Raw genomic sequence first — 19,156 nt, forward strand, 5'->3', positions numbered from 1 at the left:
GCCCGAGACATGCAATACCAGAGATTAGAGATCGACAGCACTTCTGGATCGACTACAAACGTTTAGGCCGCCCACCAGTCCCATAGGGGGCAGTGCAGTGGATTGTGAGTGTGAGTAAGGTCCAAATATGGGTGGGAGGGGAAGAGGGCATTCAGGTCTGAGAAGGTGGTGGTTGACAGGTGGTACCGTGGTTTTTATTTTTCAGTCAGTGAAATGCAAAGCTGCATGAAAATTTCCAAGATTTTAAATTTTAAAACGCACTTCTAACTGGAGGCAGAGTCAAGCATTACTTAAAAATGTTAAATGCATTAACATAAATCCCCATAAATACTGTCTCCAAGAGCATAAAATCTTACAGACCGAGCAAATGTACACAGTGAAGTTGACCAAAAGGCTGCCGCGTATTACAAAAATCCCATCACAGGGTTGATGTCGAAAAAAAAATTCACTGATGTCTCTCTTATTTAATTTTCCAATCTTAATCTTAAAGTTTTTTTCCCCATACAGGCCAGGGTTAGCATAAAGCCAGTCTCAGTGACAATCACAAAGGAGGAGACACATCAAAAGCAATACAGTGGCTGCTGCACATGGAATGTGTAGGCATATACAGGTCTGAGGGTGGACGGAGCACTTTTGCCATTGTTAGGCACACTCAGCCAGTGATATATGACCAATAATTACACATCAACAGGAAAACAACTGATGTTTATGGACAGTAAAATACACATGAAATGGAAGATGGCAGGAAAGAAATTAAATAAATAATAATAATTAAAAAAAAAATTGATAAACATAAAAGATGACCCCACTAACATGCCACATCCTGCACTGAAAACCATAGGAGACAGGAGGGCAGGGGGACGTTGTGGACTTCATCTATCTGACCTATCATTTCCCACTCAGGTAGTGATCAGAAGAACAAAGAATATCAACTGTGAAGCAGACCCCAAACTGGATTTCATTGTGTTATCAAGTGAATCACCTGATAACTTCACATAGCTGTTATCTGCAATGAGTGAAATGCATTCCTGCTTTAGATGCAGACTGTTACACACCAATATACATGGATATGAGATGACTGTTAACGCCAAGGCAGAGACTAGATCTTGATCCTGTTGCTGCTTAAAGATGTATACATCAGCACTTTCCTATGTGAGTGGTGATAATACGATTTTTTCACTAAAACATAATACATTTTTATGAAATGTGTTTGGATAAAACAAACTTAGGATATGCTAAATAACAAAAAAAAAGTGATGATAAAAATATCAATGAAAGAAACTCATCCAAATGAACCAAAGTGAGAACTACCTATCAATTTCATCACCGAGAAGACCAGTCTTGAAAATCTGCAGTTAATCACCTCAAAGAGGTCTCTGTTAAGTCTTTGAATTGTTGAACATTGTAGCACGCCTTAATCTCTCTAAAACAAAGTATGCCAAGTTACAAAAGAAGTTAAAGACTGAAGAAACACCTTCCAGACCATACCATCCAATCATGAGGGAGTCAATGGATTTAAAGGGGGAGAACTCTGAAAATCAATGTATGGTGCCGTGAAACAACATTTTGCTATTTTTATCCCCTTGATATCACAGAAAGGTGGACAACAGAAGGAACGCTTTTCCTCTCCAGAACCAGCTGGTAAAAAACAAGGATGTTTTGGCTATACCTGCTTCAGAGAGGTCTCGCAGGGAGCTGCTGAGGGCGCTCCTTTTCAAGCCCTCTCCCATGGCATAGCTGTCATCCAGACTGGCACGGTTCATGTTCCCATTGCCAGCTTCCTTCTTCAGGCCGGAGCTCTGCGACATACTGGGCCTCACCACTCCCTTCTGCTTCTCAAGCTCAGCTGTGAGAGAAAAAAAAAAACCAGACATGGAAACACTGAGGTGACTGAGATGTAAAGGTTCTGCCTTTTCTGTGAAACTTCTGAAAAGTCCAGCACTGACACAGATCATTCTGGTTATGCATGCAACAACAGTTTTCAATGTCCAGAATAACTTGCTGCCTCTTCTGACAGCCTAAAACCACTGCAGCTGAATAATGAGGACCATGTCTCGTTACTGCTTTACACAGGATGAGGATGATGGACAGAGTGAGAGGAGGGGGATGGGACAGGAAAAAAAGGAGAAAAAAAAAACCCAACTCACACTCTATTCTGTATTTCTCCATTTCCTGCACCTCTGCAATAGACTCTCGTAGGTCATCTGTAAACTTCTTGCGGTCCTGGGGGTTGGGCGCATTAAAATTGATGAGCACTTTGATGTCTGCTCCAGGTATTGCCGATGTTAGTCTGATTCCATTGGGGTAATCTGGTTCAATGGCAAATGGAGAAAAAGAGCCATTCACAATATGTACTTGGGGAAATGGGTCAGTTTATGACCCTTTCTGAAGTTTGGAGAGTATAAACAATATTGTAACCCATTGCTTTGACCTCCCATTCATTCTGGAAGTGTTACCGTGCTTCATCAAGCCTTGTGATGTCAACACTGACAGCTAGAACACTGCAGGGAAAAAGACTGAATAAAAAGGAAACACTCCATGCCACTTACACTGGTTTTCAAACAGCATGACTTGCATCCCATAAAGAGAGAAGGACTGTCTGAAGCTGTACGTAACTGAATTCTTCTTCTTTTGGAAAATCTTGGTTACCTGAAATCGTGCAAAGAGATTACCAAAGGGTTGGTGTGGAGGGGTAAAAGTGGATATAGGAGGTGAGGAGAGAAGGGGAGAGGGCTTTTACCACTAGGAGGTCATTGAACAGGAAGATCTCCCGCTGGTGCAGACCCAGCTTCTGGAGCTTGTTGGGATCTGGCACTTCAAACAGGCGACAGTAACACACCAACCGACGATGGGGGAGTGACAGCACCTACAAGGCACAGATACCAACACTTCAGAGGTAATTATGGCCTCAGGCTACTGGGTAATAAGGAACAGAAGCTACATAAAAAATAAATAAAAGACTTGTGTGATGTCTTGCAGACACAGAAATAGTGAAATAATTATAAACTACTTACACATCCTAAGCCATGATGGAGTGATCCAATCTGAAAATAGGGGACAAAGAAGATGTTATATGCTTAGAGCTCCCTATATGGTAGGACAACGCTCCTATTAAAATGGAGGCAGGAAGGTCAGTTAGCTCAGTCGGTCAGAACGTGGTGGTAATAACACCAAGGTCATGGTTTCAATCTACATACTCACCACTGATTATTTTAATGGTTCTGTAAGGCAGGGATCATTTCTTGCTATCAGATTTGTAAAGAATTCATAATAATGATGGAAAGAGAAGTAATCCTTTCCTAAAAGCTCTTTTAATGCAGCTCTATAGGATTATTATGTGGACAAATTCTAACAGATTTTTAAAGAAGAGCCCTTCCTAATTATGCCTTTAAGTAGAGACAAGAGATATTTTTTTAATTAAAAAACAGACTCAGAGTCCACTATACAGGACAAAACCTTTTAAAATGGCTACATAGGTTAACCATACTTTTAACCTTTACAGGTGACAGAGACATTACTGCCAGAAGAATAATGCAGAAATGCTGCTGGTTTCATTCCTTAGAGGATGAGGTGCAGCCAGAACAAAATCTATAGACAGTTTTGGTCCAAAATATAAAAATAAAATGATGAGTACTTATAGAATCAACACAAAAACATTGAAGCACAGCTACACTAACGTGGCTCCACTGTGTGACGGTTTTGCATGGACCCCTTCCTCTAAAACCATGTATGGACTTGTAGTGTGCAAAGATGGCAGCATGTGGCCATTTTTCATCAGACTGAAGCACTGGCCAACATCTCTCAAGGGCTTTGGGTGTGTTAAAATCACCCGCATGAAGGTCTAAACTCAGGCGTGTCCCTGGTCGAGCAATTACACCCACAGGAAAAGATGACTCTTCTAAATCTCCCATTTCCTCCTGTTACTTAAGCTCTGTCATTTTGAGACTAGAAGTAAGGAGAAAAGTACCAATGTCACAAATAAAAAATAGACAACTTACAAAAAAAAAAAAAAAGAAAAAAAAAATCAACAGACTTTACATCTCACTGCTCAATGGTGCCCCATTTTATGTCTAACATGCAGTAAAGTGAAAGATTTACACATTCAGTGACCTTAACAAAAAGGTAACTATCATTACTTACTGGTTTCTTCCCCACAATGAGCTTCTCAACCTTCTGCACCTGTGAGACGTGGTCTTCATTGGTCTTAAGTTCCCGCTTGCGAATCCGTTCATAGATGCCAACAAGAGTCTCTCTGGGTATGTCCTCTCCATCATCAACACCTGAAACACAGACAGGAGCTGATTTATGATAGTTTATACTAATAGAGTTTATTTTTTTCCTAATAAAACCTACAGTCAACAGAAATCTAAATAGGGGGAAAAAAATCCAGTTGTCCCCATGCTGTCATAAGCTCTTTCCATCACAAAACCATGAAATCGAATTAGTCACAGCTATGACCCTTACACAACAGTCAGCAAAAGGCTAAAGCACCAGCAGCTCTCATCACAGGATTTTACACTAAATTTGTACAACCAAAGCAACAGCTACAGCACGTTCACATAAAAAGGAAGTTAGCAGCTTACTGGTACAGGATAAGAATGGGCTCTGAACGTACTTAATGTACTACTTACTGGATGTAACTCCATACCTAGGAGTTCACTTCCCTGAAGCTCTAATGTTTTCATCACAGACTCTCTTTTAGTCCCTTTTTACGTATAAGTCCAACCTCTATTTATTTATTGCTGCTGGATTTTATGCCACCAACTCATGCTTTCTGACCAGAAATACACAATGCACATTTGCATTTTACTAAAAACTCAAGAACATAAAAAACTGGCTAAAGTCTACCTTCACTGGCTACATTTTTAAAGCCATGAAGAGGAGCAGAAGTCTAATTTCCCATCAGACTGCTTGAATAACAGTAAGCTTTTAAGCTTATTAAAGATTCAGCTTTAATTGCACCTGCTATGTCAGAGCATATGAAGCAGAATAACTGCAGTTTTATTTGAGAAGAGAAATGATTTTTATTTGAGTTTTATTTGAAAAATACTAGTAAAACTACTCACCTAAACTACTGGGGACAATCAAATTACAGTTATGTGAAATATATCAACTCTCAAAGTTTTGTTGATGCAAACTGAGATTTATATTTGTTGTCAGATTTGTTACCTCTTAAATTCTTGATGAAGTCCTCCAGTTTCATCTTCCTCTCAGGCTTGACATTGGGACTGTACATGTCAGTGTTGAGGAGGATGATTGCAAAGGCTAGGATGAAGATGGTGTCTGGGTTCCTAAACTGCCGCACCACTGTGGGGTTACAGATGCAGTAGCGCTGGCTGGAGACATGAGAACAATGTCAGCTTACAGACCACACAGCGCACATGAACAATTCATCCTCAGAGTGAGGAAATGTTTTCAACATCGTCAGAGGAAAGCAGAAGTAAAGCTGTAACGGATTCTATTTGTGTACCAACAATTATCTAGACACTGCAGCTGTGAGGAAGGATGATGATGTTTTTTTTGTTTGTTTTAAATATACACAAGTACATGGTTTAATTTCCACAGCAAATCCTGCATTTTTAAGGTCTCAGTCAAAGTAAATAGTTTTTGTTGTGATCATTCATTGGACTTATTTCTCTGTGTTTAAGTGTTAAATGTCAGTGTGCAGCCTAACCTGAAGGCCTCAATGAGCCGCTCCACCTTCTGAGCCTCACCCTGGACACGGATATGGTTCTGAAACTTCCTGAGGGCTTCGTCCAGCTCCATGCCCTGGAAGTCCATTTCATCTACCACACAACTGATAAACAAGAAGAGGAGAGACAAAAAGATTATCAGGATGTGACTGTTTTCTCTGCTCAGCACTACTTCTTTGATGTCTGAACGGGGATTGTTTGCCCAGATTCTGTCATGGATATTTCAGTAAGTACTGATAGTTGTACAGAAAGTCCCTTTACACTGTACAACATTGCACAAAGAGTTGTTTTAATAGCAGGGTATTTCTGTAAAAACTCTTTCTTTGCAAATAAAATAACCATGTTTTAGAAAGTGGTTATGTCCTTGTGAAAGAAACATCTTCATCAATGTGTTTATATGCATGTTAATTATCAGATTCTCTCCATTTTTTATCTTCTTGCACTGAAGTTCAGGAAAGATAGCAGGGAAAAGAAAATCCTACTTACTCCAAGACATCTCTGTTAAACTGCTTCTGTCGATTGCCAAGAAATTCTCCAATCATCTGCCTGCTGAGCCCCTTCCTTTGAAGTAGGAAGTGGGCCACACCAACCGGCGTGTCAGGGATGAATCCCCTCTCAGTCAGGTACTGGATGCCCTTCTCTGGCTTTCTGCAAAAATCATTATGCACCAGGATGTAACATTTTAAAATCCAAATGCTAAAACTGGAGAGAACAAATTTGTTACTATAAAATATTTAATTATTTGAAAATTCATACTGATTACTTCTGGAGGCGAATTAGCTGATAATTCAGTAATAGAAGAAATACATAATTTATCCAGACAAAATGGTGCATTACTTCTATTGCTCACTAAGATGTCATGATAAAGATTACCAAAGCCCTAAAACAAATGTACTTTCTTTAACTCTGTAATTAGTAACATGTCATTGTATGTAATTGAGTCCATCCCTGTGCCTTTTTATAAATTAGTCTTCAGCAAGGTTTTTCTAGAAAGATATAACAAAGCTAGTGTAACTAAGATCCATCTCTTGGAAAGAAAAAAAGATACCAACATTGTACACACAAGCAGATCACTGTTTCTAAGTTAACCGTTTACACAAATAGCTTTTAAAATCTTTCTAGTGATATGGACACAATCCCTGTTGGCAGTGATAGTGTGGGGACCATTTTCCAAGAGGCTTCTCTATCATCTCGTCCATTTGTTACTCACTACAACTGCTGGTCAAGCACCTGCTCCATCAGAGCTGAGTACCTACTTGTTGAAAAGATTGAGGCCGATGCGGTAGTGTCTCTTGCGAATAACATCATTACTGAAGATGGGTGAATCCCAGCTGTTTCGAGTCTCTTTGTGGTAAGTCTGCTTACTTAGCGTCTGCTCTCGTAGGCTGTCTCTTGACGAGGACTCAGAGCTGCAGTTTATGGTGTCGTTTGAATTTGATGTGCTATTGATGCTGTCGTTGTCCCCATCAGAGAAGTCGGATTCAGACTTACTCTGTCTGTTTGCTGAGCCGTTAATGGCCAAGTGGCTTTCTAGCTGTCGGTGGCGATGACGCAGAGGTGCATCGTCATCTCGGGAAGGAGCTCGTGGTGGGGGTCCATGGGAAATGTGTTTGGGGCTGGCTTGGGATGAGGTTACGATGTGACCATGGGGTTCATACACAGGCGGCCGTTTGACAGAGCCACGGTCAGACCGGTCACTGAGCTCTGCAGAACTATCGCTAGGAGGTTCTATGGTCAACAGAGGGAGGTGGTCCATTCTAAGACGCTGCTCTTGGCACTCTAGAGAAGGAGTGCTGCGGCAGCTTGTGTCTGTGTCACGACCCTCATCTTTGGGGTCAATCGGCCAGTATTCCTGCGAGGAGTTGACTGAACGCAACCGTAAGTCTGATTCTGTACTCGATGGTTGGTCCCCTCTTGAAAGAGCGATAGAAGGGGACATGTCCTCCTCATCAATGAACAAAGTAACATCACTATAGGATGCCATTGCATCATCGTGCATCCGTGCAGCTGCCCTGCGGTGGGACTTCACCTGATAGGGCACTTGGCCCTCCACCTTGGAGCAGCCCATGACGTCAGGATCAGGACCTTCATCCCCCTGAAGGCTGCGGCAGTTCAGTGCGTCATCTATCGACTCGGCCAAAGACTTGACCTGCCTGGAGAAGGCATCCTCCAGCTCCGTGATGGCATCTGTTAGGTCCCCCTGTGGCGGTGGGTGAGATGGTATGTTTGCCTGTTGATGGACTTCGATATCTCCACATTCGGACTGCACCATGGATAGCGGGGTTCCATCCTCTGTCATGGACACCTGCCTCCCTTCGAAGTATGAGCTGTGCACTTTTTCTGGCCCCTCAAAGGAAAGCTGCATCCTCATGTTAGAGAGGACGATGCGTCTGGACATACGGTTCTCTGACATTGAACTCCTGAGCCGTTCAAAGTTTTTGTTCATTTGATACTGACGGAAGGCCGTCTGAATGGTGCGAGCTGCATGCCGAGTTATGAATCTTCCACCATATTTACGCTCCAGCATCTCCACCTAGCAAAAAGAGGAGTAAATTAGATATGAAACTGTGTCTCTCATGGATTATTTAATTAGTTTTCTTAGCTGTTGATGGTCTGTAAAATTATAATCTGGTTGACAGAAATAATTTAATTTTCCCAGTTGTCAAAGCCTCTTTAACTAACAAAACATTTTCCATCCATTAACTGCATCAAAAATAATTTCACACATCAGGTTTTCTTATGAAACTCAAAATACATTATTGTGACTAAGAAAAAAAAAACCTCAGCATGCTTAGTAATTTATTATTGAAGCAAATGATTCAGCAAGACGTTTGTGGGGTACCTGTTTATCCTGGAGGTCAGCAGAGAGCTCATAGCTCTCAGACAGCGAGCGGGAGCGCTTGATTGCCTCCTCCTCAGCCTGCTTACGGAGGATAGATTGTGAGTGCTGGAGCTTGGGCCGACGGGGCCTCTGTGGCCCAGGTTGGACCCCGTGGCTATAAAGCGGGCTGTCAAATCGGTCAGGGCTGATGGCCGAGCCGTGAGTTACCGGACCCTGGCCATAGCTGGCTCCGCCATCCAAGGAAGGGCCACTCTCACTGGGCCGTCCATCCCCTTCCACACTGCAATAAGCACAAAAGGATAAAAGATTTTATAATGGCAGTTAGGAAGTGGAAAATAATGCTGTATTATCAGGTTATTTTGAGATTTTGCAGGAAGCAGCTTTACTCCATGGGATCACGTGAAAAACTTAAATAGAAAAAACGTATTAAAATCAGTAGAAAAAGAACTATAAATGAGTGTAGTCATTTCTTTAACATGCTAAATTACAATTTAATACAATGTTGTACAATATTGAGCCCTAACCTGTGTGAGATGGCTATATACATCAATAGAGATTAATATTAAAAAATAACCTTCATTCAGGAAGCACAACTGTCACATAAAGACTCCCAGATAATTAAACACATCCACCCTCTTTGTGTACCTAAATCTTTTAGAAATTAAAGCAAGAGCTTACTCACACACTCTTATGTTCTGCAACCTTAAAAGAGAACTGCTTCTTGCGAAAAGACCGTCTGTTTTCTATAAACTGCCAACTCTTCCTCCATATCTTGTCCACCATTCTTTCAGTCAAGCAAAGTCCAGAGTACACAGGCTCCTCCAGGAAACCAAAGTTTATGCCTACTCGAGGGCCAATCAGAGACCAATGGGAATTACATCATATTTGCAGGAGCAGTGACACACTGTTCCAATTCAAGATACAAAGTCCAGTTTCTGAGCAGAATGTCAGAGTAAATACAACTTCAGCGATCCATTAGAAAAAGTCCAGATGTAGTTGAACAAGGTGTCGATCTGCTCAATCAATACCATCACACTGGCATTTCTTCCCCTCCATGGTACAGCGCACTCACAGTCTAATGCGTTTGAACTGCGACTTGACACACCCATAGAGTGTACACAATCCACTTCCTTCATTAGCCAGCCAGAAATCAACATAGAGAAACAACAGCCTGCCGGCCAACAGCGAACTGTACTGAGTGGAAAAGATAAACTGAATGATTTCAAACAGCAGATGCATGTGTGAACTCTGTGACTGCTGTGGTTTTAGCTAGAAAATATTGCTCTTAACTGAGAACAGAAGGCATCCATTCAATGCTTTCATCTACTAATTATAAAGCATCTGAAGTTCTTGGATATTGTCTACATCAGTCTGATTTGAAGCATCCTTGACTTTATGTATATGTGAAACAAATATACAATCTACAACGTCCCACTTTTTGTCAGTGGTTTCTTAATCAAATGCAAAAAAAAGTAAAATATGTCTTAATTTATAATAACTGTAACACTGTAATTTAAGTTAAATATGCTGTGATTTCAAAATTTATTTAAAGTTATTTCCCATCATTCATACACAGATCTGCTGAGGCAAATGGCACAGATTTTTATGTCATGGTGCTTAAATTTGAATTTACAACTGAATGATTTTCCATGAATCACTGCCGAAATTAACATAATGGATAACGCAAAACATTGCCCTCATAACCAGGGACATTTTGGCTTCAAGCTAAATTAAAAAGAGCAGCACAATAACTTCAGGGAAGGAGTATGTTGGATTTGCATTTAAAAAGGGAATGGTCAAGGGTCTTAATACTACTAATAGAAAAGTATTAGTGGAATAAAAAGGAGTGTGTATGTCAGGAGCACAGCTTATTTGGAGGGCAAAACAGCTCCTAAAGATGTGTAGTAGAGCCAAGTGGTAGTACTAATGGGAAGAACCAAAACTGAGCCTAATTGTTTTCCAAGTCCCTCTGGATAGTGGGTACACACATAGTTTTAAGTTCGAACCAGCAAATAGTGACAGGACAAAAAGGGCTTTTACATTGCTTGGGAAACCCACCAGACCAACACAACTCATTGAAAATCCTGCTTCATTACATAATCAGCACTGGAACAAATCTCCCCGACCATCTGTCATGACAAACTGCAAAGCTGCCATCCCTGGAGTTAAAAGTCGCACCTCGCCTGCTGTCAGGGCACCAGAAAACAGCTGAGAGTCAACTTTGGTTCTGGAATTTCTTCACAACAAATCGGATTATTTACCTGGATGAAATGATGGCCGACAAGAAGCATTTGCTGCAGCATTTCCATTTTAAAACTATATGACCCACATGACTTGAGAGGAACACATTTAATTATTCAATTTTGGATTAAATGCACACATTTTATAAAACAAAATGGATTGTTTGCAATATGTAGCAGAGCCAATTAAAAAAAAATGCTCAAGAAACCACAACAGAAAAGCATGGAAAACATATTTGTTAAAATTAGTTATCTTTCTGTGCTAACATTTTTAGAAATAATTTTAGCTAAAACAAACTTCAATGACCAACACTTTGCTGCTAACTAAAATATCTCAACTAGTAAAGATTGCTCTTTAAGCTCTGAACACTTGAGGCTTTTCATTAAGAAACATTAACAGGTCATGTAAGGATTTAGCTGCAAATCTTAAAAAAAAAAAAAAAAAAAAAAAAAGTTTAGGGATGGTTAGCGAAGGCTAAAATGGTCACCTGCTCAAATTAGAGAATAAACTGGGCCAGGCATCCTAAATCTCATGTTAGCAGTCATTGTGTGCTGTGTCTGTGTGTAAGTAAAGGTTCACAAAGCTGTTAGGACTGCTGTTAGTTTCATTAAATATTTTTTTCTTTCCTCTGTACTTACTTGCTGAAATTAATTGCCTTTCTATTGTTTTAGCTAAGCTCTTGTAATTAGTTATGAAATATGAAAAAGGATTTGTTTAATTTTACTGAAAACACAAATTGCATGCTGATTTCTAACAGCTACTGCCTCTTTGGGTTTGTTGTTTCACTCCAGCCAGTTCAATAACATTCAAGGCACTGAGTCAAAACTGCAGTTTTCTTTTGCGAGAAATAACCTTTCTTCTATTTAGTTTTGTTTGTGTTCCATTTTCTGCCTCACTCTCTACTAACCACGTTTTTAGATGTGAATGAGGAAAAAACTAATTTTGCTCCGAGGTTATTGAATACTCTACAGAGTGAGGTCAGTTACCCATAATGGATAAGAGATGGGGTTTAGGAGGGGGAAGTTATAGGATAAAAAAGGGCGAGTCCCAAAGCAGAGCAATACAATCACAGGGGAAGACGAAGTGAATCTATAATGCATGCTATGATACGTATCTACATGCTGTAAATACAGCATATGAGGATAGTGGAACCACAGTTGAGAGGTGAAGTAGGAACCAGTGATGTTGTCTCTGAGCCACTTCCTGATTACAACTCTACAGCTGCTGAAATATGATCTCTCAAGGTTAGCAGCGGCTGTCCCTCTGTCTGGCTCTTGATCCACCAGGAGTACCCTGTTGCTTCTGGTGTAGGCATTGGATAAGCACGCAAGCACGGCTGGCAGTGATTTTCACCCACGGGATTCAGAGGGTTTGGGGAGGGTCGACAATCTCTCCTTCCTCCCTCCTTCCCTCCCAACTACATCCTGAGCAAAGAAGCTGAGGCCCCTGCCCAGGCCTCAACCCATTCCATCAGTTGGACCTGAGGGAGAAACATTCCTATGTCCCGGAAAAGAGGAGTCACATCTACAGGAGTTCTGGGAACAGAGTAAGGCTAATGAAGTGCAGGCTGAAAGAGTGGAACTAGCGTAGCATCTCAATGAAGTCACTGAGACGTCTACAAACCAAACAGTGAACTTCAAGACAAATCTAAGCACAAAAGCATTGTACTTACTCCTCACTTTTGCAAGCGGTTTTATTTTAAAGGCGTTTACCTAAATATGATATCCATCTGCTCTCTTCGGGGCAGAGAATAAAGGATAATCAAGTGAATGCTTTAAGGTTTCTTTTGAATCCGATCATGGGAAATCTTGATGTATGAAAATGTGCAGAAAAATGCAGCAAGATTCCCCCCATGTAAGCTTGATAAAACTTTAACACACTGATGTTTCTTTAATGTTTGTATTTGCTTATAACTGAACAGGACTTCAAGGATATGAGCAATAACACTAATAGAAAACATGTAAATGCATAATTGCATTCCCCCTTAACCTCACAATTCATAGCAGCTACTCTTTTATGTGTGTATATAAACACAGGCAGTAAAGTGACCCCTCCAATAAAAATCAAAAAGCACCTCCATATCACACTGCTTACCCCACATGCAGTGATGTGTGCTTCAAGCTCCACAAAAGCAGATGTTTTCCCTCCTTTCAAAGTGACTCACGGAGCTCATAAATGCAGATGCACACACCAGATCTCACTGCACACAGATGTGGAGGGAAATTATCTTTCAGGTAGATGCTGCAGACCGCACAGTAACGTATTAATGAAGTCCAGTGTTAAAAGGTGAACCTGCCAGTAAACACTCAGGTGTATCCAGAGTTTCAGTACCAATAACCAGACTAATGAATGATTTGGTAACTGCTATAAAAAGACAGCAAGGAGTGAGTCAAGAATTTACAGTTTAACACAGCTGCAAAGTGGAAAGCTGTGCCGGCCAGCAGACTGACAGGAGAGCTCCTGAGAGTTTGCAGCAGACAGTATACAGTCCACTGGAGTCCCATTACAACTCATGGCTGATAACTACTGTCAGTTGTGTACTTCAGTTTAAGTGTTTTTTAACTGTCTTCATAAATAACAAACTGTCATTTGGCAGCTAATCTCACCAAAAACCAATGACACAATATTTTTAAAAGTATGTAACAGACTGCTGGATGACAGTCAACAATGACCACAGACTAGATGAAGAAGAACATGGTCTAGCCACCTTGACGTCACACATTGGTTTGTGGACTACTGTTGTGAAGCCTGAGTTTAGTTTAGGCGATCTCTATATGCACAAAGACAGCTTGTCAATCAAACAAAAATTTTGATTTCTAACCTCAAACCCAAGTCTAGCTAGATAACTACAGTACAGGCTCCTTTATGGGCAGGCTGTTCAGAATTATCAATCATATACCACATTATCATAATCAAGCCTGCATAACTGTGACAATTGTTTTAATTTATTTACATGAAATTTAATCTTAGTTTCAAAAAGCTCAAGGCATTCAGAAATGTGATTTTATTTATGTACTTATATTAAATTTGCAATACACTGGCATTATTCTTTTTAAAAGTTTTGCAAATATTTATATGAATTTCAGGCTTTTATAACAGTGGCAAAAAGATAAAAACTAATTAATAGAATGATGCCAGAATTTGAACAGAACATGCCAAAATAAACAGCAGGTTTTCCTTACTGTTGAGAGTTGGATGCAACACCAAGGAGGTGTTTTTTTGTTTCTTCTCTTTCTCTCTCTTATTTTATTTTATTTTTTTTACCACATATGAAAAATTAACTGAATTAAACCGATCTATCTAAAACCTGTTTGATGTCATTTCCAATTGTGCTGCCTTTCTTCCCATAAAACACACAGAAAAACATCCATGTTATGCATGAATAATCAGTATATCATTTATGTTTACGTAATTTCTGATATTTTAAAGCAATATCAAATCAAATCAAACTTTATTTATAAAGCACTTTTCATGCTGGGGCAACACAAAGTGCTTTACATAAAAAAATCTATGTATGCATATTAAAAACAAAACGAGCCTTTGAACACATAAAAAAAGACTACATAAAAAAAAAAGAAAAAAAAGTCAGTCTTTTATACAGTTGCATGCCCAAACATGCATATATACACACAGAGCAGATACACCCCACCCCCCACCCCTATTCTGCATATGACTCCTTGATTTCTGTCTCTGTACTAAAAGTAGTATGAAACACTAAAAGTGATAAACATCTGGCTTGATGCTGCTGTGAGGAAACAATATCATGGGGATCCATCCACACCAGGAGCCAGTCCACCCATGTCCTACAGGGGCTGCCATCATGGCAACCATCCCGATCAGGGCAGACTGGGGCACACCACAGCCATAAGGGTGCATTGTAGAACCCCAGCCACCCAGACAAGGGTGATCACCGCAGCAACAACCCCCAGACTGAGCAGGCAGAGCCCCCGGCGTGGAGGATCCCCATGAAGAAAACACTGGAGTTAAAACAAAGATTAAATAATCTTAAGAAACAATAAACTAAGCGTGAGTAAATAAATAAATAAATAGAGTTGAGTAAAATGAAATGAAAATAAAATAAGATATAAAATTAAATATAGCTTAAGATCAAATAAAATTTTGTTAAAAGCTAAGCTAAAATACAACACAAGTTTCTGACCTTAAAACCCCATGTTTCTGAATTGTTTTGATTGTATACTGACATTTATTATACTAACTCTGAGATCAGTCATTACCCTGCAGCGTCCCAGGGCTGAAAAACTGCATTTCACAACTCCAGGCCGAGCAGCATATGTTAGCTGCATTTTGTTTTACAAAAGCTAGCAACTGGATATCAACACACTGGCTGTTTTAAATGTGCACCATGGCTGTTTCAGTAAGAAACACAAAAGGACATTGTCAGAGGAAATGACAATGCAAGAGTTAACATCAGACTGACTTACTGACTGAAAGAGTTTAGAGAAGTACTGCAAACAGATGATCAATTGATGTAAATAAAATACAAATACTCCTAAATATTGCAAGCTCCTCTTTAAAAGATAAGTCTTATACCATTTTATTATTGTATCTTTAGCCTGAAATTGTCATAAATTTGCAATCATATAATTTGTGAATGCTTAAAGATGTTATATCATGTAGGTTTCTAATATGTTTAGTAATGAGGAAGAGCTAGTAGTTTTGTATCACATAAATTGACTGATTTTTTAATTTGCTGCACATTTGCAGTAAATGAAAATGTACTCAACAGCGAGTGCGATTATGGAGTTGATGGTTTGTTTGCAACATCTGTATACTTCTTAATTAATTAAAAGTCAGTACTATTCATCCCTTAACTAGCAGGCTAGTTAAGGGATCCTTCTGCCAGATCAAAGCATCTCTCCTTCCTCCTAACAAGATTTAACATGAGCCAACGTCATTATCTGTCACTAATGAATAATTAAACTAAGCACACAACGCTCAGCACCTGTCCTTGAACACTTGAACATCCAGCTATGAAATGGCACATAGTCGCAGCCCCCCAATACTGACCACAGGAATGCAATGCAATCCAGCTCACAAATGGATTCTGTACAGTAAGACTAAACAGACTGTGATAGCACACATATAGTGACTTAGAGCACAGACATGATCTGATTTTCATTGTGAGGGAGTCAAAATTGGAATTGCACACCACTCTGTAAAAGATTTGATCTTAAAAGCTTATTAGCTTCACAATGCCATATTTCCATCTGCTGACTTTATTTTTCATGAAAATACAAAAGAAGTTCTTCCTTCTGTTTGTCAAACATAGCCTTACAACGTTCCCTCATTCAATGGCAAAAATCTCACATGCTAAAACAAATATGCACATTTTACGCTCTTCCATGACTCTTACCAGCCATTTCGCTCCAATTCCAGCAGGGACTGAGTCTTCTCTGAGTTACACTGCAAACACCACATGCTGGCCAGCACTCACAAGACGATGTATTCCACATATAAGCGGGTCCCCTTGCAAGTCCCCATAACTGCCTAAAAGGTTTCACTAAAATACAGATACATTTCAAAACTGCCATCTGCTTTAGCTCGTAGCCGTCTGCTTCTCACAGATGTCCCCATTTCTTTCCCTTCTGAAAGCTAGGCGTGTATTGTCAGTGCTAAGTAGGAGTCTGTAATCACTGACAGACAAACTGAGCTCTTTCTTTTTTGTCTTTCTTCCTCTCAGTCTTCGGTGAGCCGGGCTGGTTGGAGTTTAAGGGGGGTGGAGGCTGGGAGACAGGGGAGTGTGAGTTTCTGCCAGGCTCTGAGCAGTATGGAAAGGGGCGGGGTGCAGAGAAGGGGGTGTGAAAGCATGTTGACTTGAAGCTGGGGAGTAAGAGAGAAATGGATTCAGAAAAAATTGCAAGAAAAGGACACATGGATGACTACACAGCAGGTGATGTAGGAAGGAATCGTGTTTTTCAGACATGTTGTAATAAAAACATGAACTAGAGCGGAGAACAAAAGCTTAAGAAAGGTGTTAAAACACAGGGATGGTGATAAGGAGGAGGAGGGGGTAGAGTGCCAGCTTATGAACATATAGGTAAAGACAGAAATTAGATGCAATGTAAAAAGCCAAAGTGTCAAGCCACAGTGGCATTAACAAAGATAGTGGCTGAAAGGAACAGGGTTTGGTTGTAGCTGAATGTCAGGAACCTTGTTTTTTTACACAGAAGAAAAAGGACTCACTGTGTAGAGATGGCAAAGAAAAGAGCACCTCTATTAATAGAGCCTTTAAGGGCTGAGAAGGAACTGCTAAAATGTGCACTGAGAAAAGAACCTGTGGGGATTTGGTCCCTTTCTACAGCCGGAGATCACAGTAGAGTTGAAATCCTCAACTTCTGGCCCTTCCATTTTTCATAGCCTTCAGATAAACAGTGTCATTTCATGGATAATTCTACACTACATACAACGCCTCTCATGTTGCAACATAACTGCAAAAGTCTATGGGACTCCTGCCTAGTTTAAAGCGTGCAGCAGACCCCAAGCTGGCAGCGCTTTGTCTCTGGACTTCACAAGCCACAAACTAATCACCCCTTTAAAGAAAAAGGGGGTTGGGACAAACTGCCCCCAAGTTAAAAGTATTTTCTATCTAATGACAACTGGCACAGGAAACAGTGGAGAATGGCTCCCACATGGAGCCAGTTTACAGGGACACCAAACATCCAAACACACACACTCAATTCTGCACGGGAAGATTCTTCTAATTATAGGCCTGATCCCCTGAAATGATCACCTTGTCTTGACTGTTTTAGTCTGAGGCTTCAAATGAAAGATGCAGAATGATAGACAAAGAAAAAAAAGGGGGGAAAAGTATCTTAACAAGTGCCCGGCAAAGTGTGACTCAAGCAGAATGATTATGTGCAGACAGCCAGACGCAGAGTAACTGGCCAACTGATCTATTTTAGTTTGAGACCTTGGCCCTTGATTCTGGTGACTACAGCTGCTAATGCCTCATGGAGGTGCAGACACTTGACTCAACTTACATATCACAGAACCTCTCATCTTGGACTGAAACCCAAACAGAAAAAGGCAACAAAAGCCATTTACGAGCTCCCTTTAATAAAACTGTGATCCCTTATTTATGATCGTTTTGTTACACTTCAGCCAACAGACACACACAGAGGCAGACATTCAGTTTGGAAATATGTGCATGATATTAGATATTAGTCCCAGAGCAGGCTTTGTTTTGCTGGGGGACCACAGGGAGTGACCAACTGGAGTTTATTTGTTTGTGAAAGAGATATGAACTAATATCATGGTCTCATTTTGAAGGCAAACATGTGATGTTTACAAGCCTCATGATTGTTTCAGCATGAGGCTCAAGGGTAGCATTAGTTTATGCATCAAGGGGAGTACTCCTGAAAAGATTCAATTAGGTGAATTCCTAGTAAAGTTATGCTGTAAAAGTTTTCACAAACTTAGTAAGCCTATGGAACTCTTTTTCTGCTGCCTCCATGTCTCTGACTTCCTCTTCTAGTATTACGATCCAGTCTAGTCGCCCCGTCTGGTGAAGGCCCACTCCATCTCCTGAGTCCTGGCTGCATAGCCCTCTGCTCCAGCATGATGTCATTGAGAATTCCAAGCAGAGGCCCAGTCTTTGCTCATAAAATGCCATTTCTTCAACTCAATACATCTGGTCTCTCTGCATTTCAGCTCTTTTTCTATCAGCGCCCCCCTTCAGTTTTCATTGTCCTCCCTTCGTTTTAGTTTAGATTCAGTAGAGTTAGATACATTACACTTGAGACAAGGCCAAAGAGGCATGCACAGGGCAGCTACACACAAACTGCGTTATCAGGTGGATTCTCACAGATATGTTACCTGGATATTTTCAGGGGGAAAAAAACTTTCCCATTGCAAGTAGAATGAAAAAAGACAGAGCTGAGGAAAAGACAGTAAAGGAAACAGCAGGGGAAAGGGATAGCTTCCTGGAAAGTTGGTTGCAAGATTTTTTTGTGTGTTTTTTTTTTTTTTGCTGGATGCTTTGTGACTGAAGCCAGTATTAAGAAATGGAAAATAAAATGAAATCTCACCCCTTGCCCGGTCTGGAAACAATTAGAACAGGCTGATGTCATAGTTTGATACAACAGCATACTCAATGAGACGTAGTGGCCCGGGAGAATTTTGTGAACACAAAGGACTTTGTATAGGAAGGGGAAGAAAAAGAAACAGATTTTTACTTTAAATTCTCAGGAACAAAGAATTTCTGTGCATATGAAAGATCTGGCAGCAGATGTATAAATAGAGATGAAATAAGAGTAATTAAAGGATATGTTGCTTCTACTCATCACATCCTGTCAGCAAAGCTGGACCAGATGTGTTGACTGTGGGATTTGTTGGGATTGATCAAAGATCATCATTGGCA

The 19,156-nt window shown here is 40.3% G+C and overlaps 1 protein-coding gene across 9 annotated transcripts in view; it reads right to left on the reverse strand.

Moving 5' to 3' along the window:
- LOC121651288 (IQ motif and SEC7 domain-containing protein 1-like) overlaps positions 1-19,156 on the reverse strand; it is a 100,875-nt gene that overhangs the window by 4,953 nt on the left and 76,766 nt on the right. For 7 of the 9 annotated variants that reach the window (XM_042003343.1, XM_042003342.1, XM_042003341.1 and 4 more), the window contains 11 exons: positions 8,536-8,815; positions 6,950-8,226; positions 6,180-6,341; positions 5,675-5,797; positions 5,170-5,336; positions 4,141-4,280; positions 3,015-3,044; positions 2,741-2,866; positions 2,550-2,649; positions 2,148-2,309; positions 1,670-1,846 (listed from right to left, as the gene is read on the reverse strand). In XM_042003343.1, the coding sequence (XP_041859277.1) occupies positions 1,670-1,846; positions 2,148-2,309; positions 2,550-2,649; positions 2,741-2,866; positions 3,015-3,044; positions 4,141-4,280; positions 5,170-5,336; positions 5,675-5,797; positions 6,180-6,341; positions 6,950-8,226; positions 8,536-8,815 (2,744 nt within the window). Of the gene's footprint in view, positions 1-1,669; positions 1,847-2,147; positions 2,310-2,549; positions 2,650-2,740; positions 2,867-3,014; positions 3,045-4,140; positions 4,281-5,169; positions 5,337-5,674; positions 5,798-6,179; positions 6,342-6,949; positions 8,227-8,535; positions 8,816-9,217; positions 9,484-16,150; positions 16,231-19,156 lie in introns of those variants that run through there. The other 2 variants (XM_042003348.1, XM_042003345.1) reach the window with 2 other exon arrangements.

Source organism: Melanotaenia boesemani, chromosome 13 (assembly GCF_017639745.1).
Source record: "Melanotaenia boesemani isolate fMelBoe1 chromosome 13, fMelBoe1.pri, whole genome shotgun sequence".
Taxonomy (NCBI): Eukaryota; Metazoa; Chordata; class Actinopteri; order Atheriniformes; family Melanotaeniidae; genus Melanotaenia; species Melanotaenia boesemani.